This window comes from Lampris incognitus, chromosome 9, assembly GCF_029633865.1.
Source record: "Lampris incognitus isolate fLamInc1 chromosome 9, fLamInc1.hap2, whole genome shotgun sequence".
Taxonomy (NCBI): domain Eukaryota; kingdom Metazoa; phylum Chordata; class Actinopteri; order Lampriformes; family Lampridae; genus Lampris; species Lampris incognitus.
Genome location: NC_079219.1, coordinates 51,857,282 through 51,885,076, shown reverse-complemented (window position 1 = coordinate 51,885,076; position 27,795 = coordinate 51,857,282). Strand labels below are relative to the sequence as shown.

The following is a 27,795-nucleotide window of genomic DNA, read 5'->3' as shown; positions in this document are numbered from 1 at the left end:
TAACGTGCAGCAGCAGCCTTCGTTACCCATCACACAGCGCGTGGGGGGGGGGGGTCATTGTCTTTTGTAGGTGCTGGGTTTCGTTTCATTTGCTCAGTGAAAGGCACATTTCTGAGAGGTCCCACCCAGATTTGTGAGATGTTGATATCAAAGCACTGTTTAATGGCAAACTGCAAGTCTGTACCAAATACCGACTGTTGTTTTCTTTTCTTTCTGAGATGTTGCTTGTTTAATCACACCCGTTATATAAGTGGGTTTTGATATTCAAGCTGGAGTACATGTTTTAAATGTTTATGCAAAATTACTCTCATTTAGCTTAAAGAAAATCGTGTTTCCAACGGGTTTACAGTGATATGCCAGAGAACCTGTCCCTCGGCCCCCGGGCTTGGGGGGGTCATTAGCACTAGCATTAGCATCCTTTCTGTGTGGCCCTCCAGACAGAGGATTCGGGCTCAGCTTAAGTCCACCCCAAATGCAGCTGTTTCATTTGTATCGCCCAATAAAAGGACCTCCTCCAAAAGTGCAGCAGAATATGACAGTCAGCGAGTGTATTTTGGTGAAAAATAAGTAAATGATAAATTCATAATTCAAAGCCGTGCCTGTGTATGTATGGGGGTGAGATTCTGTAGTTCTGTTATCCAGTCACCGCCTTACATGGTTAAGAACAAAACAAGCTAAGGGTCAGTGTCTGAGCAGAATCTGATGGCTTTAATGATGACGATAACAATGATAATATAATGAGAATAATCATTAATGATTATAATTAAAGTCAAAGTTCACGCGCATCGTGCTTGATCAAACAACTCACGAGAATGTGCAGAATTCTGACACGTGCTAATCTGGTTTTGTGGTTTTTGGTATTTGAGAGAATCCAGATGTAAACCCCCACCCCCCATCCCTCCCACAAAAAAACCAACCAAAAAAAAAAAAACCTGGAGCAGCTCTTTTCTTCCCACTTCCTCAATCCGCAGCCAATATAAAGTCCACCAGCGGCTCCTCCATCACAGAAGTTCACTTCAGACGACTCAACTTGCCAGGTAAGCTAGTTTTACTGCACCAGTACCAGCCGTCTTTAACCAGCAGCGACGGTTGGTTTCAGTTTGTAATCGCCCCCCTTAAAAAGGCGGCAGTGTGTTCATTCGGGGGGTTTTGGTGGGCGAAGCGGGTAAATTAGCCGTAATGGGATTTGGATTATGTTGATTTTGTAGTCACGAGGGAGGACCAACGAGTCGCTTTAACGGTCCCGAGGGGCTTCGCAGAGGCGCTCAGCCGAGGGGCCGCGGACAGAAGACGTGTCGCTATGCAGCCAACGCGAAGCTTCGTGGATGACGCTTATAACGACACGTTATAACTGTCAAAGTAGAAACCAAGGCCTCGTAGATTTGCCTCGGGGGAAAAAAAAGAGGACCGACATGGTTGCGCAGGTCGCAGCCATTAGGGGAAACTTAGATGCGGGACTCCCAGTAGACGGACCGCGGCCATGGGGGAAGCTGAACGTCACACGGTTTTGGAGTCGCCCGGGAATAAAGTTACGTGCTCGCCGCAAAACTCGGCGCCAAGCCGGGCAGCCGAGGGTGGACCGCGTGCACTCGCGTGTTTGGTCAGAAGGGGTTTCGTTGGGGCCGGTACCCAGCAAGACAACGTTAAAGACAAACGAAAGCAGCTTAATGAAGAGGAGGGATGAGCGGATGAGCGTTCGCCTGCGAAGGTGTTGAACGGACCGCTGACGCCGGTGTCGGGAGGTGTCGTATTACCTGTGCCCGGGTGCCGCCGGCTGCTGTTGCGCATGCGCGGGTTAGGGCCGTTCTTGTCGGCAATAAAGAGAATTAAGTAAACAACAGGAATCAACTCGAAGCGGGTTGGGGGCATGGGTGTACTGTAACCAGTGGCGATGCTAGGGTCTGTTGGGGCCCTCGGCAAAAATTCTCAGGAGGGCCCCCCCCCAACCAGCGTTCATCGCCAGTATTTAATAAATAATCTGACACCAACAAAAAAATATACAAAATATAAACCTTTTTTTTAATTCAAAATATGCACATAATGTAACTTTCGAAATATAAAGAACAATAAAAACCTGAACATTGTCACACTATAAGGCTAGTGCAAATGCTGTCGCTCACATCAAAAGAAAATAAATAAATTGGCACAATAGACATATATAGAACAATAAAACACAGTAAATAACTCAAAATAAAAACAGTATGAACATATGACAAAATATATATCTCCAAAAAATATATGGCGTGGACGCTGGGAGTAACTTTCACTTTCGAAGAGCGCAGGCGAACGCGAATGACATGGGGCCCTTACAAGGGAGGTTTCCTATCGTGATGTCATGTCATTGCAAATCGTCCATTGGTTGTTTAAGGCGGGGGGGGGGGGTTGCGGTCACTGCTTTGGAGTAAATTCTGTCAGTCCTCGGGGGCCCCTACTGCCTGGGGCTCCAAGCAGTTGCCCGGCTTGCCTGTTCAGAAGCTTCGCCTCTGACTAAAACGTCCTTGGTTGGAGGGCTTCAGCGTTCGAGTCGTAGTTTATACTGAGACACGTTGGCGTCCTGACAATGGCAATAAGAAACCAAAATGATGTCCAGAATGCCAAGCAGTGTCCAGATGCCACCAGAACAACCGAAAAAACTTCTTGGGTTGTTCTGGTGGCATCTGGACACTGCTCATCATATTCTTCATACATTTTATAAATCCATTATAATTCTGTTATCCTCTTTCAATGTTGTATTGTGTAAATTGTGTAAACACAACATCCATTGCGCGTTGTCCATCTTGGGAGAGAGATCCCTCCTCTGTTGCGCTCCCTGAGGTTTCCTCCTATTTCTTCTCCCTGTTCTTTTTTTAAAAAAATGTTAGGGAGTTGTTCCTTATCCGATGTGAGGGTCTAAGGACAGGATGTTGTGTTGCTGTAAAGCCCCTTGAAGCAAATCTATAATTTGTGATATTGGGCTACACAAATAGAATTGACTTGACAGTAAAAAAAAAATAACACAAATGTCACTATAACTCTGATGTACCTGTAAAGCCCACATATTGCTATGTACTTTAAGTTTAATCCCTGTTGCTGATTTTTCAGAATGTTTCTGTGTGCTTGTGTGCTGCTGCTGCTGACTTCGGCTCTGGGCCATCCTCTGGATGAGGCCACTCTGGACGCCCACTGGGAACAGTGGAAGGTCACACACAGGAGGGAATACAATGGACTGGTTAGTGTCTGTGTCTTAGTGTGTGTTTGTACATAGGTAGTTTACCTCATACACATTTACATAAGCATATATACATCCCGGTGGGACCAAGTCATTGTTTTCCAAGTTACAAGTGAGTCTTGGCACTTGTCTCAAGTCCCAAACTTTGAGTTTCAAGTCTTAAACAAGTCATTTTGCACTCCTCATCAAATTTAATGCCATTTCAAAATTTTAACAACGGAGCAATATGTAGTATACATAATTTATGCAAATCATAAATGTTTTTTAAAATTTGTGTTTATTACAAATTGATGCAAAGTCGATCTGTAATTATAGAAATGAAGAGTTGACTGGCTGCTCCCTTTATAAAAGCATTTTATCTTTGGGCTTGGAGATGGTATCAAGTCCTTCAAGTCAAAAGGCTCAAGTCTAAGTCAAGTCATGAGTCATTGTTGTCAAAGTCATGTTTCAGGTCTTTGTTTTGTCAAGTCTAAAATCATCAAATTTGTGACTTGAGTCTGACTCGGGTCCAAGTAACGTGACTCGAGTCCATACCTCTGAGCCATATACTTACACATCAGAGCACAAATATACATACTACATGACATTAAGTGGGACATGGGAGACATGGGTACACAGATATGGACAAAGTCTTTGAGTGGTTAAATATGTACAGTATATGTATGCATGTTAAGTATGTATTTATATATGGTCTAGGTAGGAAGGCATGTATGGGCATTATCCATTATGTGTTTATGTAGCTATTTATGTTTAAATATATGCTTTTATTTATCTGTGTATATACATTATTGTCATCTGTAGCGAGAGTAGACTGCAGGTTGAGGAGAGCCTGGAGAGGTGGAGGAATGCACTGGAGAGAAGAGGAATGAAAGTCAGTAGGAGCAAGATGGATTACATAGTATGTGTGAATGAGAGGGAGGACAGTGGAATGGTGAGGATGCAAGGAGTAGAGGTGAAGAAGATGGATGAGTTTAGATACTTGGGGTCAACTGTCCAAGTAACGGGGAGTGCGGAAGAGAGGTGAAGAAGAGAGTGCAGGCAGGGTGGAGTGGGTGGAGAAGAGTGTCAGGAGTGATTTGTGACAGAAGGGTACCAGCAAGAGTTAAAGGGAAGGTTTACAAGGCTGTGAGACCAGCTATGTTATATGGTTTGGAGACAGTGGCACTGATGAAAAGACAGGAGGTGGAGGTGGAGGTGGCAGAGTTGAAGATGCTAAGATTTTCACTGAGAGTGACGAAGAAGGACAGGATTAGGAACGAGTATATTAGAGGGACTGCTCAGGTTGGACGGTTTAGAGACAAAGCAAGAGAGGCAAGACTGAGCTGGTTTGGACATGTGTAGAGGAGAGATGCTGGGTATATTGGGAGAAGGATGCTGAATATGGAGCTGCCAGGGAAGAGGAGAAGAGGAGGTTTATGGATGTGGTGAGGGAGGACATGCAGGTGGCTGGTGTGACAGAGGAAGATGTAGAGGACAGGAAGAGATGGAAACAGGTGATCCGATGTGGCGACCCCTAAGGGGAGCAGTGAAAGTAGTAGTAGATTTGTATATACAGTATCTATGTATGTACATGTGTAGGTTGACATGCATCTGCATTCCCCTCCTGCTTTTGTGAATGATTATCCACCGCCAGTCTGTTTAACTCGCCGTCTGTGTGTCTGTATCTGACTCATTCTATCAGTCAGTTGATTTAACACTTACTTTCTTAAATCTCTCCATCGGCCAGTTTCTAGAGACACCAATTAGGTAGAGGGGTTTTTTTGGGGGAGTGAACAGGGAGGAGGAAGTCCAATTGATTTTCTCATTGAGCTGCAGAGGTTTAAACACTGCAGGTGTGTAAACCTCCTTTAAAGAGACCAGAATGAAGCACCGTGAAGTTTTTTTTTTTTTTTTGTGAGAATAAAAAACGAGTTGTCCTCCTAGATAGATACGGTACAGATTTTAAGGTTACTGAAAAACATCAAAACTATTAAAATGATCAAAATAGGTCTATTTGAAATATAGGGTTTCCATGCGGCGCTACTTCCCCACTTACAACAAATGTCTCAGAAGGTGTGCTTTTCAGTCAGTAACCAGACAGACACATGTTCTTGGCTCTTTATTTGCAGTGAGGACTAGACCGTCCCCTTAATTTTACTGTGTCACCTGTTTTTAATCGATCATTTGGCAATCCACCCACCTGGGTTGTGGTGGCAATCCACCCGCCTCGGTTGTGGTGGCAATCCACCCGCCTCGGTTGTGGTGGCAATCCACCCACCTGGGTTGTGGTGGCAATCCACCCGCCTCGGTTGTGGTGGCAATCCACCCGCCTCGGTTGTGGTGGCAATCCACCCGCCTCAGTTGTGGTGGCAATCCACGTGCCTCGGTTGTGGTGGCAATCCACCAACCTCGGTTGTGGTGGCAATCCACCCGCCTCGGTTGTGGTGGCAATCCACCCGCCTCAGTTGTGGTGACAATCCACCCGCCTCGGTTGTGGTGGCAATCCACCAACCTCGGTTGTGGTGGCAATCCACCCGCCTCGGTTGTGGTGGCAATCCACCCACCTCGGTTGTGGTGACAATCCACCCACCTCGGTTGTGGTGGCAATCCACCCACCTCAGTTGTGGTGGCAATCCACCCGCCTCAGTTGTGGTGGCAATCCACCCGCCTCAGTTGTGGTGACAATCCACCCGCCTCGGTTGTTGTGGCAATCCACCCACCTGGGTTGTGGTGGCAATCCACCCGCCTCGGTTGTGGTGACAATCCACCCACCTCGGTTGTGGTGGCAATCCACCCACCTGGGTTGTGGTGGCAATCCACCCACCTCGGTTGTGGTGAGAATCCACCCACCTCGGTTGTGGTGGCAATCCACCAACCTAAGTTGTGGTGGCAATCCACCCGCCTCAGTTGTGGTGGCAATCCACCCGCCTCAGTTGTGGTGACAATCCACCCGCCTCAGTTGTTGTGGCAATCCACCCACCTGGGTTTCGGTGGCAATCCACCCGCCTCAGTTGTGGTGGCAATCCACCCGCCTCAGTTGTGGTGACAATCCACCCGCCTCGGTTGTGGTGGCAATCCATCCGCTTCAGTTGTGGTGGCAATCCACCTGCCTCGGTTGTGGTGTACGAAGGAAAGCAGTGAGTAGGTGGAGAAAACTGACGAGATTTGAGTGGAGGTGAGCGGGACACACACTTGGCTCCCAGGATGGGAGTCAAAACCACTAGAAATAAGGTTATGACTTGCTGTATTTTGGCCCTGGAGTAAAAATGAAACCGGCGGAGAGAAAGAGAAGGGGAACAGGAAGGAAAACAGAGGACTCAGGTTTTTTTTTTTGTTGGGGGGGGGTTCAAACAGATCTTGTTAATTTTTGTTTTTTATGCTGAGTGGATATGAGATCTCCCTTTCGAAAATGTCATGCCATAACTTAACACAGGAGCGCCACCCTTGTTTGAATTCGCAACTACAGTTTTACACTGCAGTTGCACTTGTGATGACAGACAATAATAATGTTATTTGTATAGCACCTCTCATCATCAAAGACCCTCTCAAAGTGCTTGGCAGTGCATTAAAATAATAAAAACATTTAACAGCAAAATTGCTACTCGGCTGAATTAAAGCTTCTCTGAATAAAAGTGTCTGGAGGCCTGTTTTAAAGGAGGTCAGAGTCTGAGGAGCCGTTAGGTGGTCCGGGAGGGCATTCCAGAGACGATCCAGATGCCCCTAGGGAGACGAAGTCAGCCCTGTTGGTTAGATATGAGCTGAGCCCGCCGAGGGCTACTTCGGTGAGCCCGATGTAGTCCCAGAGGTATTTGAGGATGATGGGATGGTCTGTGGTGTCAGGCGCTGAGCTGAGGATTAGGATGGAGGGGGAGCCATTATCAGCCGCCAGCAGAAGGTCATTGGTGACCCTGAGGAGGGCTGTCTCAGTGCTGCGAGTAGGCCTGAAACCAGACTGGAAAGGTTCAGATAGTTTGTTGTGGTTTGAGGGGATCGCTTTAGTCGGGGGGGAGGGGGGGGGGTCAGATCAGTTAAGACTGCCTTGTGGTCAGAGACACCAAAGTCCTTGACCTGAAGGTTGCTGATGGGGGCAGAGTTGGTGATGACCAGATCAAGTATGTGCCCTCGGTGGTGTGTGGGGACATCAACGGGTTCTTGTAGGTCCAGACACTCTAGCAGACTCAGGAACTCAGCAACGGAATAAAAAACAAACCCCCCTCAATGCTTTGTTTTCACTTTGTTACTGTCAAAGCTTTGCGAATGTCAAGCAGTGAATATTTGATTGTGGAGCACAACCATTTTTAGTGTTATTTTGTCGAACGTGACTTCAGTTTGCATGTTCTCCCCGTGTCTGTGTGGGTTTCCTCCGGGGGCTCCGGTTTCCTCCCACAGTCCAAAGACATGTAGGTCAGGTGAATTGGCCGTACTGAATTGTCCCTCGGTATGAATGTGTGTGTATGTGTGTGTGCCGGCCCTGTGATGACCTGGCGGCCTGTCCAGGGTGTCTCCCCGCCTGCCGCCCAATGACTGCTGGACTAGGCTCCGGCATCCCCCGCGACCCTGAGAGCAGGATAAGCGGTTCGGATAAAGGGTGGACGGATGACTTGAGAAACGGCCTGAGAGCCGGTATTAAGTGTACCAAGTTAAGTGGAGATTAAAGTGGAGCCGAGCACAGCGCCGCTTTCCTGCACTGTAGCCGAGCATCTGTGCCTCTGCTTCCTTGTCCACACCTCAGGCTAGAGGTCACTGCTGCACAGCTGGGAACACGGGAGTGTGCGCTTGTACGCAACTGTGTGTGACTTCCCCTTTGTGTGTGTGTGTGTGTGTTTATGTGTTTGCAGATGGATGCTTGTGTGTGTCTGGACTGTTGTGCATATGCCTGTGTGTTTGTGTTTGTGTGACTGTGTGCACAAGGCTTTTTTTTTCCGTATTGTGGATGTTTCCGTGTGAGTGTGTGCGTTACATGCATGAACTTGTGTGGGCGTTGTCTGTGTGCTCATACCTACGAGTCTGTCTGTGCATGCCTCTCGAGCACATCCGTATGAATAAACATGAATGTTTTTTCAAGTGTTGTTTGCTCGTTTAGTTGGTAAGTTTGGCATGCAGTCAGAGGTCAGCACTCCCTCGTGTAGGTCAGCACAACACACTGTAGAGCGCTCCCCCCCACTCCCCCCCGCTCCCCCGCCTGAATCATCATTCCATGAGCGATATTGCTAATTCTGACACTCTCCTTGAGCTGATATTTCTGCTGCAGAGTCCAAGTTTGCCTCCCTCATTTGCATATTTCATTAGTGGACTGGATCTCCAGATGGGAGGTCATCGTCGTAGTTATGTTCGGGAGTGAGGTAGGCCAGCAATACAAAGGGAAACGCATCTTGTTCTTAAATGAGCATGATGTCACTTCTTCGTCACTCCTTCATCTTCGTCAGTTCCACCGCAAATGCAGGCGAAACAGGGGTAAAGATGTCAAAACAAAAGCAGAACTTGTCCCCGCCCATTACCCACGACCAATCCTCCTACTTTCAAAGTGTCCTGCGTACACCCCATCATAGCGTAATGTAACACAACCATGCCAGCACCAAGGGGTGAAGTAACACCACTGATGATCCAGATGGCAACTGCTGTGGCTACTCATCAGCTAGCAGAGGTCAATGCAGGGATGACCAACTGTGGGAATGCAGCGTAGAGGACCTGCTGAGAGGATTGTAGACTAGGAAAAAGAAAAACGTGCAGTTTTACTTTAAGGTTGGAATGACAGATGGGTTCAAGGTGGAGGTGGGATTACATCAAGGATCGGCTCTGAGCCCCTTCTTGTCTGCAGTGGTGGTGGACAAGTTGATAGACGAGATCAGGTAGGAGTCTCCGTGGACTATGATGTTTGCAGATGACATTGTGAAGAGGTGAAGATGCTAAGATTTTCATTGGGAGTGATGAAGAAGGACAGGATTAGGAACGAGTATATTAGAGGGGCAGCTCAGGTTGGACGGTTTGGAGACAAGCAAGAGAGGCCAGATTGAGATGGTTTGGACATATGTGGAGGAGAGATGCTGGGTATGTTGGGAGAAGGATGCTGAATATGGAGCTGCCAGGGAAGAGGCAAAGAGGAAGGCCAAAGAGGAGGTTTATGGATGTGGTGGGGGAGGACATGCAGGGGGCTGGTGTGACAGAGGAAGATACAGAGGACAGGAAGAGATGGAAACAGATGATCCGTTGTGGCGACCCCTAAGGGGAGCAGCGAAAGTAGTAGTAGTAGTAGTACTTTTACTTTAGGGGGCTCTACTAGCGCTGTGGCTGTAGATTTCCTTTCCTATGTTGAAGCCGCTAATTCGTGTATGTTGGGAACGTCCGTGTGTCAGCCATATGTAACACCATGTAAATTTCAAGTATGGCCTGTTGCCACTGGATATATGTGCAGTAATCCATAATACTGCTGCTCAGATGCAAAGGTTTCAAGAAGATTCGATAAGAAAAAACAAAAGCAACCCACACACTGATCATATAATGTAAGGGAATATCCACACAATGCCGCTGCAAAAAAGATTTTAATCATGAAAGATGCTCCATAGGGCAAAAGGTACACACACAAAAAACCCCCCAAAAAAATGTACAAACAGAAAATGTTCCCACTAGACTGTTTGTTGTAAAATGGAGACACCCGCATGGTAATTTATAGGCAACCAAGGTGAGAGTAGCATGACAACTGTCTGCATAGTGATTGATGTGCCATCACAGAAGGTCATTATTGTAATCCTTTAAAGGAGAAAAAAAGGGATTTAATCAACAAGTGATTTATTATCATATTTCTCATCAAGACCAAATGGATGCCAGGATTTTAAGAGAAAAATTCACATACATTGAAGTTGATTTTGCACCTTGCCTGGCTGGTGATAACCAGGAAAAATGTTATTTCTGCTAATGTGATTTTACTAGAAAGCAAATTAGAGGCTTATTTCTGAAAAACGGCAGCATCAAACTCGACACATGATGTTAAAGCTGTCTCGGCTGTCTGCAGATCTCACAGTGTGACACCTGTTCACCTTCACTGAGTGCTTTTGTACCATTTCTTGCCACGTCTCAGGATGAGGAGGGGATCCGGAGAGCCATCTGGGAGAAGAACATGCTCATGATTGAGGCCCACAACCAGGAAGCGGCGCTGGGCATGCACTCCTACGAGCTGGGCATGAACCACCTGGGAGACATGGTGAGTAGACGCCAAGTCTGGGTTCAGCGTGCCAGCCATCACATCACAAACAGATGTCACAAAATAGATAACACAAATCAAGATGCATTTCCATCAGGCTCTGTTTGAGTGAATGAAACCCTGAAAGTAGGCCTACATGCCATACGTCATTATGTCCACACTTCAACAACAGTGAGGGAAGTGGACCAGCTCAGATCCAGAAACAGCTGATCAGGCAGCTGTTCCCAAACACAAAAGCTTTCATTCAAAATTTGGGGGATTGTATGCAATATTTTCCATTTCCATCAAGTTTTTTTTACGATTCAAAACACTGAAATTAGGGCGGCACGGTGGCGCAGTGGTTAGCGCGGTCACCTTGCAGCAAGAAGGTCCTGGGTTCAAGCCCCGAGGTAGTCCAGGTGAATCGACCGTACTAAATTGTCCCTCGGTGTGAATGTGGGTTGGTCCTGTGATGGACTGGCGGCCTGTCCAGCGTGTCTCCCCGCCTGCTGCCCAATGACTGCTGGGATAGGCTCCAGCATCCCCGCAACCCTGAGAGCAGGATAAACGGTTTGGATAATGGATGGATGGATGGATGGATGGATGGATGGATGGATGGATGGATGGATGGATGGACACTAAAATTGGCATAAAAACATTAGCAGATGCTATTAGCACCCAGATGTGCTTACCCAACCATGCTATTTGAACCCGGGCCCACATTAGATACTGTATGTGTGTTGGTACTCTATGTATGTTTCAGAAACAGCATCAGAGTCCCAATCTGCTGCACCATGGGAAGGTCAAAGGTGATGCCAGACCAAGTCTGACAGTCTCTGCCACGCAGTGCCGGGCATCAGGGACCGCCACACGGACTCACATTAGTTGTGATCCCGAGTCGTAGCGTACTGACTTACAAACTTAACATAAGCTGTAAGTGGCTAGCGCCACAGCTTGTTGGGCTTATACATACAGTATATACACACACACATCTGTTTTATTGTAGCTATTATTCCTATCTTATTTTATTTTTTACTTACTTTTTTGAAGTATAAAGTCAAGTTCAGGGCATAAAATTCACCTTTGAAGCTTTGATAATATGTGTGTTAATTCTGTTCATACAGAAGAAAGCACAGAAGTAAGCACTCTTTTTGGGCTTGTTGTCTTCCTTCCTCGCACAACACTTCAGGCAGGCTGGGTCGCGTCTTAAATGTGATTCACAGAAGCTTCCAGCTGACTCGACTGACCATTTCCCCACCCAAGCATCCTCTGTGCAGCCTCCAGCATCTCACCGCGTAAACACGTCTCTTATGTCCCGTTCCCGTCCTCCGCCTTGGGCCGGTGTGTCTGACACCCTTTCGCTCAGTTTAACTCCCGTCTGCCCGCCGGCCAGGTCACGCGTGTCTGCCAGACAACGCCATATTTTGGGGTCAGTGGGGCAAATAAATAAATAAATCCACGAAAAAGCACCGCTAAGTGCTCGTGATCCTTTATATTTGAGAGCTGGGGGCGGAGCCGGCCGGGGCTTAGCAGCCGCAGACGGCAGCCAGCTGTGTGTTTGCTAAAGCACTCGACCACTTCAGCCTGCGGAGGCCAAACGAGGAGCCGATCGACCACGAAATCAGCTGTCGTGGAATATGTGTCACGACGGACGGCTCGCGGGCCGGTTAGAGCTGAGAGGAAAGAGGAAGCACAAGCTGCCTGTAAAGTATCTAAACGTGGATAGACGGCCAGACCCGTGACACATAGAACAACAAAAGGGGGTTTCCTGTTGGAGGTGTGACTCGTCAGTGGGTCAGGCCTATTTGCTGGTGATGGGGGTCGAGGGTGCTGGTTACTGTTAATGAACACTTCCCTTAATGGAACAGGTGGTCAGGAAATGAGGATGGATGGAGGAGATGAGGAGTGTTTAGGTGAAAGGAAAAAATATTTAAAAAGACTTTAGGGAATCCGGGTAGTGTAGCGGTCTATTCTGTTGCCTACCAGCACAGGGATCGCCGGTTCGAATCCCCGCGTTACCTCCAGCTTGGTCAGGCATCCCTACAGTCACAATTGGCCTTGTCTATGGGTGGGAGGCCGGGTGTGGATATGTGTCCTGATTGCCGCACTCGCGCCTCCTCTGGTTGGTCAGGGCGCCTGTTCGGGGGGAGGGGGAACTGGGGGGGAATAGCATGGTCCTCCCACGTGCTACATCCCCCTGGTGAAACTCCTCACTGTCAGGTGAAAAGAAGCGGCTGGCGACTCCACATGTATCGGAGGAGGCATGTGGTAGTATGCAGCCCTCCCCGGATCAGCAGAGGGGGTGGAGCAGCGGCCCGTATGGCTCGGAAGAGTGGGGTAATTGGCCAGGTACAATTGGGAAGGAAAAGGGGGAGAAAATCCCCCCCCCCCCAAAAAAAGACTTTCTTGTGATGAAGCCCTTTAGTCACCAGGGCATTAAGACATTTTGGAGGCGTGCAGGTCTGACAGTTTGATTTCCCCCAAATGCTTTGGTTGATAATTCTTGTCGCCACGTTTTTAAAGACACGAGTCATTAAAACGCTGAGAGTTAAGAACTTTTCTCATCACTCATATGGTCTTACAGTCCTTATCCGGCAGGTCCTAAATCCTTCTCTTATATAAACCCGCTCTCTCCTCATCTTCTTACTTCTCCTTCCTCTCACATCCCCGTCCCTCATCCTCTTCTCTGGTTCGGACTTCTTTTTTTAGCCTTCATCCTCTTCTCTGTCATTGTTCCTCTTTCTTTTTATCTGACGGATGGTTTATAAGCGGGTGCTGGGTGTGAGCCGGGCCCCTCGGTCTGGTTTCTGCCGCTCCTCCTCGTGGTCTTTGGGGTTTCTTGGAGGAGCTCGGCTGTTCGGGCTGCAGCCGGTGGTTATTTCCCCTGTTCATGTTGTGTGGACGGACTCATCGGTTAGTGGACTACTTGTTTCGGTGCTTTCAGGTGTCCCCCCCCAACCTCCAACCACTTCCATGTTGGAGACTTTGAATTAAAGGTATGAGAGGAGACTTTGTAAGTGATGGAGTGTCACTTAGCGCCCTGCGGCGTCTCCCTGCCTCCCCCAGGTGCATGCTGGGAAAGGCTCCAGCCATCTGTGACTCTGACGGGCAGTGAACGGGTAACAGATATCAAATCAATAGTTGGAAGATAACAGTTTTGGGCATGACATACCCTGCGATGGTTTTCCAGGACTCTTGTAACTCAATAGTCCTCCGTCTTCCTCCCTTTTGAATGTTGTATTTATACGTTTACAGTAAACAGATCCTCTGAGAGAAACGCTCTCCTCCATCCTGACTCACATCTCCCTCACCTCGTCTGAACCTCGTCTTCATCTCATCTCCACCTTGTCTCCACCTCGTCTTCATCTCCCTCACCTCGTCTCCACCTCATCTTCATCTCGTCTCCACCTCGTTTTCATCTCCCTCACCTCGTCTCCACCTCATCTTCATCTCGTCTTCACCTCGTTTTCACCTCGTCTCCACCTCGTCTTCACCTTTTCTCCACCTCGTCTTCACCTCTTCTCCACCTCTTCTCCACCTCGTCTCCACCTCGTCTTCACCTCGTCTTCACCTCTTCTCCACCTCGTCTCCACCTCGTCTTCACCTCGTCTCCACCGACTCCAACACGCTCATCCTCAGTCTACAAATAAATCCTTTTGTCTCTCTCTCCTCAGCTGTTAACTCTCTTGTTTCTTACCTGAGCATTTTTCCATCTTCATCTTTAGTTTGTTGTTGCATCTGTTGTCAGGGTCCTGGGGCTCTGACCTTTGACCCCGTGCTATCGTTTGGCTTATGATCTGTTGTGCTCAGATAAAGTTTCGTTGATTCTTTTTTTTTTCGTGGCTTTTTCGCCCCTATTTCTCCCCAATGGTACCCGGCCAATTACCCCACCCTTCCGAGCCGTCCCGGTCTCTGCTCCACCCCCTCTGCCGATCCGGGGAGGGCTGCTCACTACCACATGCCCCTTCCCATACATGTGGAGTCACCAGCCGCTTCTTTTCACCTGACAGTGAGGAGTTTCACCAGGGGGACGTAGTGCGTGGGAGGATCACGCTACCCCCCCCCCAGTCCCCCCCCCCTGAACAGGCGGCCGACCAACCAGAGGAGGCGCTAGTGCAGCGACCAGGACACATACTCACATCTGGCTCCCCACTCGCATACCCACTGGAATGATGAAAATACAGAGACGATAGATAAACAGTTAAAACAACAACCCTGCGTTGTTCAGTGTACTGCACCATGACAGATGATGGATAAGTAAATAGTGACGAACGGGAGTGATGGGGAGGAGGTGCGGGGTGTAACGGTAGTCACACAGTTCCTTTTAGGAGTAATTGATAATAGAGCATAATGGGAATAATATATATAACATAATTATAATTGAATAGTAATAGATATCAGTATTATGTATCTTTGTTCAGAATGTGTGAAAAATAAAAAATGCCAATTGAAAATTTGCCAGATTTAGTTAAACAGCAGAAACACTGCAGAGGGTTTCCTGTTTACACCGGAAGTCATTCTGCACGGCAACATCAGCAAAACATTTGAAGTGGTGAACTCTAACCTCTCTCTCTGTCTCTCCTCCATCTCTCTCTCTCTCTCTCTCTCTCTCTCTCTCTCTCTCTCTCTCTCTCTCTCTCTCTCTCTCTCCCTCCGTCTCTCTCTCGCTCGCTCTCTCCTCTGTCTGTCTCTCTCTCCCCTCCGTCTCTCTCTCCCCCCTCTGTCTGTCTCTCTCGCTTGCTCTCTCTCCCCTCCGTCTCTCTCTCTCCCCTCTGTCTCTCTCTCTCTCTCTCTCTTCTCTCTCTCTCTCTCTCTCTCTCTCTCTCTCTCTCTCTCTCTCTCGCTCGCTCGCTCTCTCCTCCATCTCTCTCTGTCTCTCCTCTCTCTCCTTCATCTCTCTCTCTCCTCCATCTCTCTCTCTCTCTCTCTCTCTCTCTCTCTCTCTCTCTCTCTCTCTCTCTCTCTCTCCCCTCCATCTCTCATTCTCTCTCTCTCCATTCAGACATCAGAAGAAGTGGTTGAGAAGATGACTGGTCTCCAGATGCCCGATTCCAGGGACCGGCGCTTCACCATGGCCCACGACGACACGCTGGAGAGGCTGCCCAAGTCCATCGACTACCGCAAGAAGGGAATGGTGACGCCTGTCAAGAACCAGGTCAGGGGGGCAAAGGTTCTTTCGGTTCACCTCTCCAACCCTAGACCCTGTGGTCGGGTGCAGAAAAGCTGTGAAACCACAAACCAAGCTAGTTCAGCAGCACTGAGCGCCGTGCTGTCTTCAGCTCACACTGGTAGAGAATAAACTCAACACTGACATGTTGGCTTCTCGACAGAGCACAAAGGACGACAGGAGTCAGGTCTAGTTTTATATTTTAACATGGTTAAGCATTCAAACAACATATGAAGAATTTAACAAGGCGACAAGGAGCCGGAACTGCAGTTACAGTTCTCATTTAGCAGATGCTTTCAGCCGAAGCAACTCGGGGGAGGGAGCAGATTAGCAGATATGCTCACGTGCCACCGACCGGCCTCATGGAGCACAAAACAGAAACGGTATCATGGCCAACAGCACATGGCACAGTGCACAGAAGGTAGAGCACCAACAGTAAGGGGAGGAATAGAGGATTCCCATTACGGATTAGCTGGGCATTGTTCGGTATGACAGACGTGTCAAAGCCCAGTGTGTGAGTACACAATAGGTCGATCACGAACAGTGACGAGTCATAGAAGAAGGGGTGCACACTTATCAGCTTGACAATACCACAAATTATTGTAATAGTCGTTCTTAGAGACCACGTACGGACGAAGGTCGGCATGGAAGAAGAGACGTTTGTAGGCCCTTCCTACATGAGACAAGTGAGTCTGATGGAAGACGGGAGCCCATTTCACTATTTTGGGGTCGGTAGAGGATAAAGTCTCGACCTTGAGCCTGGCCCTTCAAGCAGTACAGTGGTGGATGGGCGGGGGGGGGGGGGGCGAGCAGCAGCATCCCGGTGTTTATGGATTTGCAGGTAAGCCGCTGCCGTTTCCTCGAACTCCCCGGAAAGCCAGCGCCGAAGTTTAAAACATGATGTGGGTAGCAAGCTAAAATGCACTTGTTGGTACGATTGCACTACCTCACAGTCTGAAGCGGTCAAAGTCAAAAAAGTCATTTGAAGAAACAAACTTTATTTGTCTGGTTATTTTGTTGCTGCCAGTCAGAATTTCGTGCTGTTATGGCTCCAGTTCCTGGCATCCCGCCCATTACCCCTTTCCCAGGAGCAACAAGTGAAACCTTCCGGGGGAACCTAAACAACCTGTTTTCAAGCCAACTGGCTTTGACAACAAAGTGTGTTTTTCATTATGAAAGGTAATTAATTACTCATTAGTCGAGCAGACTGGAGAGTGAGTCCTAATGTATGTAAACAGGGCTACTGAGTTCAGCACAACACCGGGTACAGAAATACGCTACACAGCTGCTTCCGCTGGCAGGCGGATTAGCCCGTTGTAATGCCGCGTTACTAATGAACTTTAGGACCCTGTTAATTAGCACTCACTGCTAATAGTCTGGAGGACTTACGTGTCCTTTTTGGGGGGTCTTTAAGCAAGACGCAGGACTGCTCACTCGTTTCAGGGTTTTTCTGGATGATACATCCATTTCACATCAGGAATGTGAGGGTGTCAGGTTCGATGTTGTGGAGTGTTTTGCCCTCTAGTGGCTGATAAGCGCGTTGCCCTTGCTCCTGATAGGAAAGGGGGATTTCTTGAGCTTGCAGGAAAGCTTCCCCTGCGGTCCCTGCTGCCCATGAATTATGCAAGGCATTGATTAGAGGTGTTGCTTTCCAAAAAAAACCCTTGATGCTTTGCCAGTTCCTGTGGGAGCACAAAATAATTTTTTGTTATTTTTTTTGGGGGGGGGGGGGTCACAAATTTAAGCTCTTAAAGCCTCGACCATATCTGTCCAAACTGTCCCCTGGTGAGCTGGTTTCATTAGCAGGCTGTAGATGGAGTTTTTTTAAGGAGATTAGAGCGTTAGGAAAACAAGTTTTACTGCCTCCCGATGAAGACCGATGAGCTGTTTCTCCACACGGAACCAGGCGGTGCTTAAAAGAAGAAGAAACCCGCAAACAGAAAGTGAATGGACTTGCAGTATTAAGGGGTTCAGATACTAGAGCCGAATACTAGGTTCAAATACTAATACTTTAATGGCCAACAGAGTGAAATATTATTCGTTGAAGAAAAATAACCGTGCATATTAATGATATGAACACCAAAATTTCACAGTTAAAAAAAAAAAACCCTACCTACCCAAATTAAAATGGATGGAATTCAAGAGTCAAGATTTACCCTATTGTCATTTTCATTGTGTAACTGCACACACAAATAGAAACCAAATGCCGTTTCTCCCAGCCCACAGCAGTGCCACAGAAAAGATAGAAATACACATCCAAAAATTCCCCAAAAACGTACCACTAAAAACATAACAACAGGGAGAATGCATGTTGTGTTCTTTGTTTATTGCATCGTAAGGGATGGATTGGTCTTTTCCAGCTCCTCGTAGCCTAAATATGCAGTGGGGCCTGTGCCCCATAACCATTTGGACTGCATTTGGTGTATACATGGGGATTCTATACAGCGGCATCAACGTCCAGAAACTCTCGTTTTGTCTCATAATTTGTACCTACATCTGAAACCACGTGAGATGTGGTTTTGGATGTAGGTAACCACGTAATTCACAATACAACATCCGTGCCCCACACATTTAGACTCATCCATTCATTATCCAAACCGCCTGTCCTACTCGGGGTCACGGGGATGCTGGAGCCTATCCCAGCAGTCATCGGGGCGGCGAGTGGGGAGACACCCCGGACAGGCCGCCAGTCCATCACAGGGCCGGCACACACACATTCACCCCTAGGGACTATTTAGTTCGGCCGATCCACAATATCAGATATGGCTGCCACAAACGAGTTCACCTGTTTATTGCTTATTCCGTGAGATGTGCGCTTGTTTCTCCACATCTCAGCTGTGTCTCCCGTGTCCGGTTGGACTTGGGCATAGGGCCCCTAATACACATTGCCCAGGAGCCTTTGGGAGGCACGGATCGAGATTTGTACAAACTCACCCGTCAGCTCCGTTGCAAGTAAACACAACAAGAAGCATTTTCCTCCCCCCAGGGTCGTTGTGTTGTGTTTTCTGAAGGAACACCTTGCGGTGGTCATTTTAACAAAACAAACGACTCGTATTTTAGAAAAGGTTTGTAAACCTGTAATTCAGTTTACCTGTAGTCTCGTCAAGTTTTTTAAAATCTCTTTTTGCAATATTAAATCGTCTTCGGTTTTAATGCAATATTTGGCCAGCAGATGTCGCTGTTGGAGGCTGTGGTCAACGTTGTTTTGCTCTCACTTGAAAAGGGAGTTTAGTGTTTTCCAGTCAAAGCATAAATTCATTCACTTATGTGGCTTAAATTTATGTTATGACTAGAAAAATGGTGCTCAGTGCCCAGTATTAGTTGAGTTAACAAACAAAATTAGACTTTTTTTTAGCCTGATTGAACTCAAAATTGTCAAAGGGTGCCCCCTTGTGGGCAGACGGTAGAAAACGCCAACTTCTGCAACGTTAAAGGATTTCATGCTCTCTCTCTCTCTGTCCATAGGGATCCTGTGGTTCGTGCTGGGCCTTCAGCTCAGCGGGGGCCCTGGAGGGCCAGTTGGCCAAGAAGACCGGACAGCTGATGGACCTCAGTCCCCAGAACCTGGTGGACTGCGTCACAGAAAACAATGGCTGTGGCGGCGGCTACATGACCAACGCTTTCAACTATGTGGAGGAAAATGGAGGCATTGATTCTGAGGAGGCCTACCCATATGTTGGAGAGGTAATTTGGTTAAAATGTGGGCTACAGATAGGGCAGTACCTCACAGAGGGAAGTACACAGAAGTTAGTAGTGGGTAAAACATATGAATCAGATATTTGGGTGTTTGTCGGTATGTACGGGCTCTTCTTTTCTGTAGATACTGTTAGATACTCATAGGCTCTTCCTGCTTAAAACATTATGTTTAAGTCTTTATGTTGAGCATTTTACCTGGAAAAATTCCTAGCCTGTGCACATTCAGCAGACTTTCAGTAAAACTTACTACTAATAATAATAAATCAAATGTATATAGTGCTTTTCTAACACTCAACGTCGCTTTACAATAAACGGGGTGAAACAAGACAACAGATAAAAATAACACAAACATACAGGGATGGATGGGAAGGGAGGGGGCTACGAGAGGGAGAAGCGGCAGCCAAACACGACACTAGAACAAAACACAACAGCACTGTAGACGTTGATTTTCTGTAGGGGTTTACTCCGGTGGCCTCTTCCTCTCCCGAGGTATCCACTAGGTGGCACTATTTAACCCATAGCTGGGGGCTGGTTCCTGGGCATCAGGGAATATCCACACACCGGTGGGCCTGCGTGTCGGACGTCTAGCGGCCAGACCTCCTCCGAGTCCCTTGTAGTTTAGCCAGGGTCCAAGGTGTACCCAGCTACCGTGTGTGGCCACGAGGAGGCGCTACATAGGGCTTGCTGTTGGAGAGGCTTTGTGCTGGCAGGGAGAGACTTACGCGCTCGGCTCTCCTGTTCGCATGTCTGCTAGCCAGCGGTGAAGGTTGAAAGTGAGACGTGACAGACACACAACACTACACCAACACACCAGACGCTTCACAACAACCCCACTTCTTACACAAGAATGTCACACACACTGACATTCTTGTGTAAGACACACAAAAACCTGACCCTGACCTAAAATAGAGAACCATGTGGGGCTGGTGACTGGGGAGTTTTTGGTTTGATTTCCAGGTCTGTTGGGAAAGTATATGCAGGGACGGTGAATGTGAAACGCCGAACGTCTCCGTCCCCTCAGCAGCTTCTGCCTGAGTCCTTTCCATCGGGCAGCCCGTGGAACTCGGGTTCCCGGTCTCCTCGGCGGAGGCCTGTGGCTGTACAGGAGCAGCTTCTACATTTCAATCAGATCCCATCACACAGAAATAATTCAGAACAGTGTTAATATCTTTGTGATGGGCGTCGTTCTTGCCACAGCTTCCAGAAAATGCATAGTGACCGTTAGTAAGCAGAAAAAGTGTACTTGATGACAGCGTAGTTTTTTTGTGGCTAGTCAGTCTTTGGAGCCAGCAGAACCCGCTGATCTCTCCCACATACTGAAACCCTAACCGCCGTCACATGCTGCTCAGCTGGAGAGAGAGCGAAAAACTGAGGGGTTTAAGGGGAAGTGGGTGTTGAAAAGATGCAGCGGTGATCTTAAACAGGAAGTTTGGATGTTGCAGGTGTCAACACACTTGAACTTGATTTCCTACACGCGAGAGGGAAGTGCAACAGCTCGTTAGTAATAAGTTCTTCATCCCTTTTTATCCTACAAAAGCATATCACAATACCTGATGATATGAATGTACCCCAAGCTAGACCCAGGGCTCAAGTTTCTGTTCTTCTTTTTTGTTTTGTTTTTGCCAAAATGTCAGTGACACCGTTTTTAAGGGCGTATCGCCACATGTAATTATGAAAGTCAAGTATAGAAAGGAAGTCGGGAGCAACAAGGTTCTGCAAGTACAGAGTGCAAAAAAACATCTACATGTATGTATGTGTGTATGTGTGTATGTATGTATGTATGTATGTATGTATGTATGTATGTATGTATGTATGTATGTATGTATGTATGTATGTATGTGTGTCTCCTTTATTCAAACAGGGAGGTTCATTGAGAGCCAGCTCCCTTTTACAAGGACGCCCTGATTACAATACATATGAAATCACTAAAAGCACATGAGAATTACAAACGGGCCAAAGACATCAGCATCAGGGACAACATCAATTCAAAGACATCACGTGCATTCACACTCAGTGGCAAACTGCCCCAGTGCGTGCTGGAGGTCGCGTTCGGACGAAGTCAGCAAAACCACATCATCTGCAAGAGCAGAGATGCAATTCTGAGGTTCCCAAAACGGACACACTCCTCGCCTTGGCTGCGCCTTGAGATCCTGCCCATGAATATCACAAACAGACAAGGGACAACCTTGGCGGAGCCCGACACCCACCGAAAACGTGACTTTGTGCCGAGAATACGGACACAGCTCTCACTTTGGTTATACAAGCACCGGATGGCTTGTAGCAACTGCCCCAGTACCCCATGCTCCCGCAGTACCCCCACAGGGTGCCCCCCAGGTACACGGTCGTGAGCCTTCCTCAAGTCCACAAAACATATGTAGACCGGCTGGTCAAACTCCCATGCCTCCCTCAGCACTCCCGCAAGGGTAAAGAGTTGGTCCGTTGTTCCACGGCCAGGACGGAATCCGCATTGTTCCTCCTGGATCCGAGGTTCGACAATCGATTGGAGCCTCCTGTCCAGCACCCGAGAGTAGACTTTCCTAGGGAGGCTGAGCAGTGTGATGCCTTGATAATTGGAGCACACCCTCCGGTCCCCTTTGGCTTCTTATATATAAAGGAAAAAAGATACTATTGTATTTTTTGTCACTTTCTGCACCACTCCTCTTTTCTTTATAGACTCATTTGTGCATGGCCTTAGAGGCACCTTGTGACAAACCTGTCTGTCACAAATGGTTTATGAAGAAAAGTGGCTCCACCAAACATGGCTTGATGAGATTTTTCCATCTAAATGAAGGCATTTGAGACAAGCATTGTTTTAATCTTAGTTGTTTTAATGTGCATGACACATTAAAACCCCTCCCCTGCAGGATCAGCAGTGTCGCTACAACGCCTCAGGCATGGCTGCCCAGTGCAAAGGATACAAGGAGATCCCGGAGGGGGATGAGCGGGCACTGGCGGTGGCGCTGTATAAAGCGGGACCCGTCTCTGTGGGCATCGACGCCACGCAGAGCAGCTTCCAGTTCTACGTGAGAGGTCAGTCACACACCCACGTTTCTGATGTTGTAAAGATCCGGTCCAGTGAAAATCATGTTTTACAATCTCTTTGCATTTTTTACAAAAAGGTTTGCTATTATGAAGTTACTGTAAATGTTGGAACTGCTGTTGTTGGGACAATATGACTAAAGCTCCTTGAGAAACTCTTCTCCTGGTTGTCAGTGTAATTTAATCATCTCAGATAACCAATCAGCTCCTGGTAATAAATGACATCATCTATTAATCAGCTTTGATTGGACAGTCAATGAATTGTCATCATCAGCTTGTCAGTTGCTCCTGAGAGTTGTCTGTGTTCAGGGAGGGGGCGCTTAAACAGTTAAAACAAGTCTAATGATACTTCTGAAGCTGAAAAAAATGACTCTCCTAACATTAATATCACACAATAAAACTTGCGTGACAGAATTAAAATCATTGGAGTGGATCTTTAAAGGAGGGTGGGTAGTCCTCTCTCGTTGGGGTTTTAAGTCCTTTTCATCAGGTTAGACTGCAGGAAAGCAGACGGGGAGACCTTGAAGAAACGACTGTGGCCAGGATTTTAACCTTGGCTTATCAAAGTACCAACCAAAGACTGTATAAAAAAGATGGACACAGCACCTGTGATGTCACCCATTGGTTTCTGAAGGGGCATTTTGATGCCTAGAGTTTAGCTTTATGCTCAACGCCATCTTGTCAATTGTTGGAGCCAGAAAGTCCAAATTTGGGCAACGGGGTGGAAGAAGGGAGGTTGAGACCTCAGAGGCATACATGTTGACAGACCTGTCAATCAAGGAAGACATGCTTCAATATGCCACTTTTTTAATCCTTAAAACTTTAGGAACACTAATTTTCATGATAACCACTGTGTGCCAGACTCAAAATTAGCAACTGGGACCCCACTACTTAGAGAAAAAAAAATATTGACTTTGTGTTTTGAGGTAAACATTGGGAATTCTCTCATTGCCTTTACATTGGACCAGAAGTTCTTTGGAGCCAGCCACCTAGTGGCTCGGTTGGAACTGCAGCTTAAGGCACTTCGGCTCCAATTTCCGGTTCTGGCCGTTACCACTTGGTCCCAACCACAGTCCACATCCCGATCCCCAGCTTCTTCCTCCACCTCCCCGTGGCTGTCAAAACACGGAAGTATAGTTCTTACTGCTTAGGGCGCCCTGGCCAGTTGTGTGACGAACTAGTATTTTGACTTTGTGTTTTGGTTGTAATTTTGTTTTGCTTGTATTTCTTCATATATAAAGGTCAACAAGGAACACAAACCAAAGAAAGGATGTTTTCTTGTTACTTGTCCACTATGCACTTCAGTTCAATATCAATGAGTTCTGAACTCTTTAAAGACACTATAACCATCATGAACAGGATTTTATCTCAATTTTGAAGCCACCCTCAGTCTGCTCACCTCTCAGTCTGCTCACCTCTCTTGTCTTTATTTAAAATGTGGCAAAGCGGTGATACAGAAATAGATGTTTGACACAGTCAGTGGACTTTCACACAAATATCCTCATATTTAACGATCTCCATGTATGAAGCACACAAGATAAAATGAGCATTCATTTGTTGGTTATTTGTCAAAGGACATAACTATCTTTCACTATCCTTGATTTAGCTCCGTGTCTTCCTCTGTTGTGTGTCCAGGTATTTACTACGACCGCAACTGTAACAAGGACGACATAAATCACGCCGTGCTGGCAGTGGGCTATGGAGTGACCTCCAAGGGCAAGAAATACTGGATCGTCAAGAACAGGTGGGACATGTCAGTTGTCTAGCTGGCGTCTGACAGCAGTATGGTGACCAAAATGGGACAAAAAGACTATTCGTATGCCTGTAATGTTGACGTGATGCTTGCTGTCGGTCATATTTTATCAAAATGATAAGTTGAAACACCATTAGACTTCTAGTCCTACTGAACCCCTGCTTTCTCTCTCTCCTTCTGTCTCTCTTCTCCTCTCCCCATCTTCTCACCTTTTCTTGTCTTCCCCTGACAGCTGGAGTGATACCTGGGGTAACAAAGGCTACATCCTGATGGCACGTAACCATGGCAACCTCTGCGGCATCGCCAACCTCGCCAGCTACCCCATCATGTGAGCAAGAATGACGCATCACAAGGCTCCAGGGCACAAGGGAAAATGTGAAGGACCTCGGTGCCCATCCGTGGACATCTTGACACTAGATCAAAACACACACAAACACACACACACACACACACACACACACACACACATATATAATGCACAAAAGCTGCTTATAGGAACAAATCAAACGAGTTTCCTTCCAAAATATCAACCCTAAAAACAATATCTGACAAAGAATGTTGACATTAACTTACTGTGGGGTATTATTGAGTTGCTAACAGACTAAACACTTCAGTTGCTAAAATAGTTCTAGTGGATAGAATCATTTCTGTATCACGCTAGGACTAGTCAGTGAAACTCAGGCAAACAGGAGAAGGACTTGCATTGTTTTGGAATGAAATTCTCCCAGTGATGAAACAGTCACTTGTTTGGTCTTTTAGTCAAGCGTCCTAACAGTATCAATACTTTGGAGTTACCATCATGAATCCTTTTAAGCACTTTGAACAACTTTTATCTCTAAACCACCAGATTTTCACTACAGTTTGACCCTTTCTGGAAATTAACTTTCTATGCAATCAGGATAGTATTTTTTATTTGGCAGCTGGCCACAGTGGCTAGTAAAACTGTTTTGAAAACCACCTTCATGTCTTAACATCCAAAGCAGTTGTTAGTATATAAATGTCTTACACAACACAATAACAGGCCAACGTAGCATTTTAGAATTACCAGATAATTAGCATTACCAGGCTTGCTATGTTTCACTGGTGACTTGGGCTCATTTTCAGCTGGTTGTGATACTGATTTGTGTCCAAGCCTTACAGTTAACATGGGCTGAATTCAGCACGGCAGGGACCATTGCTGGGCAGCATTAGTTCCTTGGTTTTGTTAGTGCAGAATTTCCTTTTTTGACTTTTACATGTTTAACCAGTGATTATATTGATTCTAGGATGACTTTGTTTTTGATGCTCCGTTCAGCACTTTTGAAAACAGTGACTTGATGTTTTCTATGAAATAAAGGTTTCATTTCGAATTTGAAGTTGTCATTTGGTTGTTTTATATTTAAACACGGAAAACAAAATTGGTGGTGGAACAAGTGATAAACCTCAAGCAGTTTACACGAGGCGTTTGGTGTTTTTTAAAGACTAGTGCAGTGCCCGTTCGGCTGCAATCCCCCCTCCGACCACAGCGTGGGTTGCAACGGCAGTGTGGCGCTGTTCGTGTGGGAAGTGAAGAAACAGCGATTCAAAGTTTCATAACTACCTTCGTTGAAGGCTCTGGTGCGGCCTTCGAGAACCGCTTATCCAAACAACTTCTCACTGCACCTCCTCTGGGCCTCAGCAACACACCCGCCAGGTGTGAAGTCGATCATGTTGTAGCGAATTCGGGGGGCAGTCTGGGAGACTATCGCCACAGCCGGGACACGAACCCATATCTCCCACTCCGCAAGCGACAACGTTAACCAGTCGACTAAAGGGTCCGACCCGTTAGTCAAGGACCAACGTGTGTACTTATCCATGCATGTTACACTACCCCCTCCTTCGGGAAGTGCGTCCCCGCGCTTCAGCATATCAGCTCTTTCACGCTTCTGGGCGCATACGCTTCCGATGGCCTTACGGTCTCACCATCCCACATCTGACACCAATGTAGCCAATTCGGGGGAGAGCAACCACAGGGACTGCCGCAGCCGGGACGCGAACCCGTATCGCCCACACCGCGGGCGACATCGCCGACCGCTCGACTGGTTAACGTTGTCGCTTGCGGAGTGTGAGACACGGGTTCGCGTCCCGGCTGCGGCGACGGTCTCCCAGACTGCCCTCCGAATTCGCTACGTTATGAACGGTTGTCGAGAAAATCAAAGGACAGACAGAGACGTACATACAGACAGGTTCCTTCCATTTTAGGTATAAAATCCTTAAACGCACATCTTGGAGTGGGTTATCCCGTTTATAACATGGTCACTTGGCAAAGAACTGAAATAAAAGTATTAATTTGAACGTTTTGGACTCAGAATTAAAACCTCAAGTCCCCCTCCGGTCATGTTTTAAGACATAAAATGTTCTGCGTGAGATAACAAATTGTTGTTTTTTCTTACAAAATAAGTTCAATTATCTAGTTAGAATCCTGAAAATCACATCTACTCCTCCCCCCTCGTGAAAAATCTAGAATCTATGAATATGCAAATTATCCCCACCCTCAATTCAAATCCCCCCCCCGCCGCTCGCCTGCGGTGCAAATACTCCGCCCATCAAACACTAACTTCTGCTGGTTCTCTGTTTTGCTCGCTACACAATGGCAAATACTGATATAGGAGCTATTCAGCCAAACCTGTTCAAACCGGAAACTGGTTTCGAAGAGGGACAAATTGGACAGGGTCGCTGTGGCTCGGTAGAGCCAGCGGGGAGCAGGAGGCCAGTTGGCGTGATTGTGGAGCTTTTTGTCCTCCCCGCTGAGCCACCAGTTTGCTCTGGCAAGCGGAGCCAGGCGACCGAGACAGACGGATTTTAGGATCCTTTGGTGATAAGTGAAGGCTCCTTGTTTCTCCTTTTTTTAAATTTGCAGCCGAAAACAAAACGTATACCTGGCAAAATTACAATAAGTAGCTAACTGAGGATCAGTCTCGTCCTCTTCTTCAAACTCGTTTTCAGACTGCGAGTTAACAGAGACATGATCCTCATCTCTGGAAACTTCTCCATCTTCCAAGTTTGGGCGGCGCGGTGGCCCAGTGGTTAGCGCTGTTCCTCACAGCAAGAAGGTCCTGGGTTCGAACCCAGGTCCTTTCTGTGTGGAGTTTGCATGTTCTCCTCGTGTCTGCGTGTGATTCCTCCGGATGCTCCGGTTTCCTCCCACAGTAGGTTAGGGGTAATACTCCTGTCTGTGCCCCTGAGCAAGGCAATGGAAAGAAGAACTGGAGGTGGTCCCCGGGCGCTGCAGCTGCCCACTGCTCCTATACAACAGGATGGGTTACATGCAGAGGACACATGTCATTGTAAGAATACAATGACAAAAAATAGAGGGGCTTCCCCCCCCCCCCTCCTCCTCAATTGTATCTGGCCAGTTACCCCACTCCACTCTTCCGAGCCGTCCCGGTCGCTGCTCCACCCAGTCTGCCGATCCGGGAAGGGCTGCAGACTACCACATGCCTCCTCCGATACACGTGGAGTCGCCAGCCGCTTCTTTTCACCTGACAGTGAGGAGTTTCACCGGGGGGGGGGGCGTAAGCACGCTATTCCCCCCAGTTTCCCCTCCCCCCTGAATAGACGCCCCGACCGACCAGAGGAGGCGCTAGTGCAGCGACACATACCCACATCCGGCTTCCCACCCACAGACACGGCCAATTGTGTCTGTAGGGACGCCCGACCAAGCCGGAGGTAACACGGGGATTCGAACCGACGAGCCCCGTGTTGGTAGGCAACGGAATAGACCGCCACGCCACCCTGACGCCCCTGGGGGTCCTTCT

The 27,795-nt window shown here is 47.5% G+C and overlaps 1 protein-coding gene across 1 annotated transcript; it reads left to right on the top strand.

Annotated features, from left to right (window-relative positions):
* The first annotated feature begins 911 nt into the window (after positions 1 to 911).
* Positions 912 to 25,368, top strand: ctsk (cathepsin K). The gene is made up of 8 exons (XM_056285958.1): positions 912 to 1,037; positions 3,082 to 3,208; positions 10,263 to 10,385; positions 15,367 to 15,519; positions 18,997 to 19,215; positions 22,092 to 22,257; positions 23,902 to 24,010; positions 24,252 to 25,368. The coding sequence occupies exons 2-8, from the start codon at positions 3,083 to 3,085 to the stop codon at positions 24,349 to 24,351; spliced, it is 996 nt and encodes a 331-aa protein (XP_056141933.1). The 5' UTR covers positions 912 to 1,037; position 3,082; the 3' UTR covers positions 24,352 to 25,368.
* Positions 25,369 to 27,795: the final 2,427 nt, after the last annotated feature.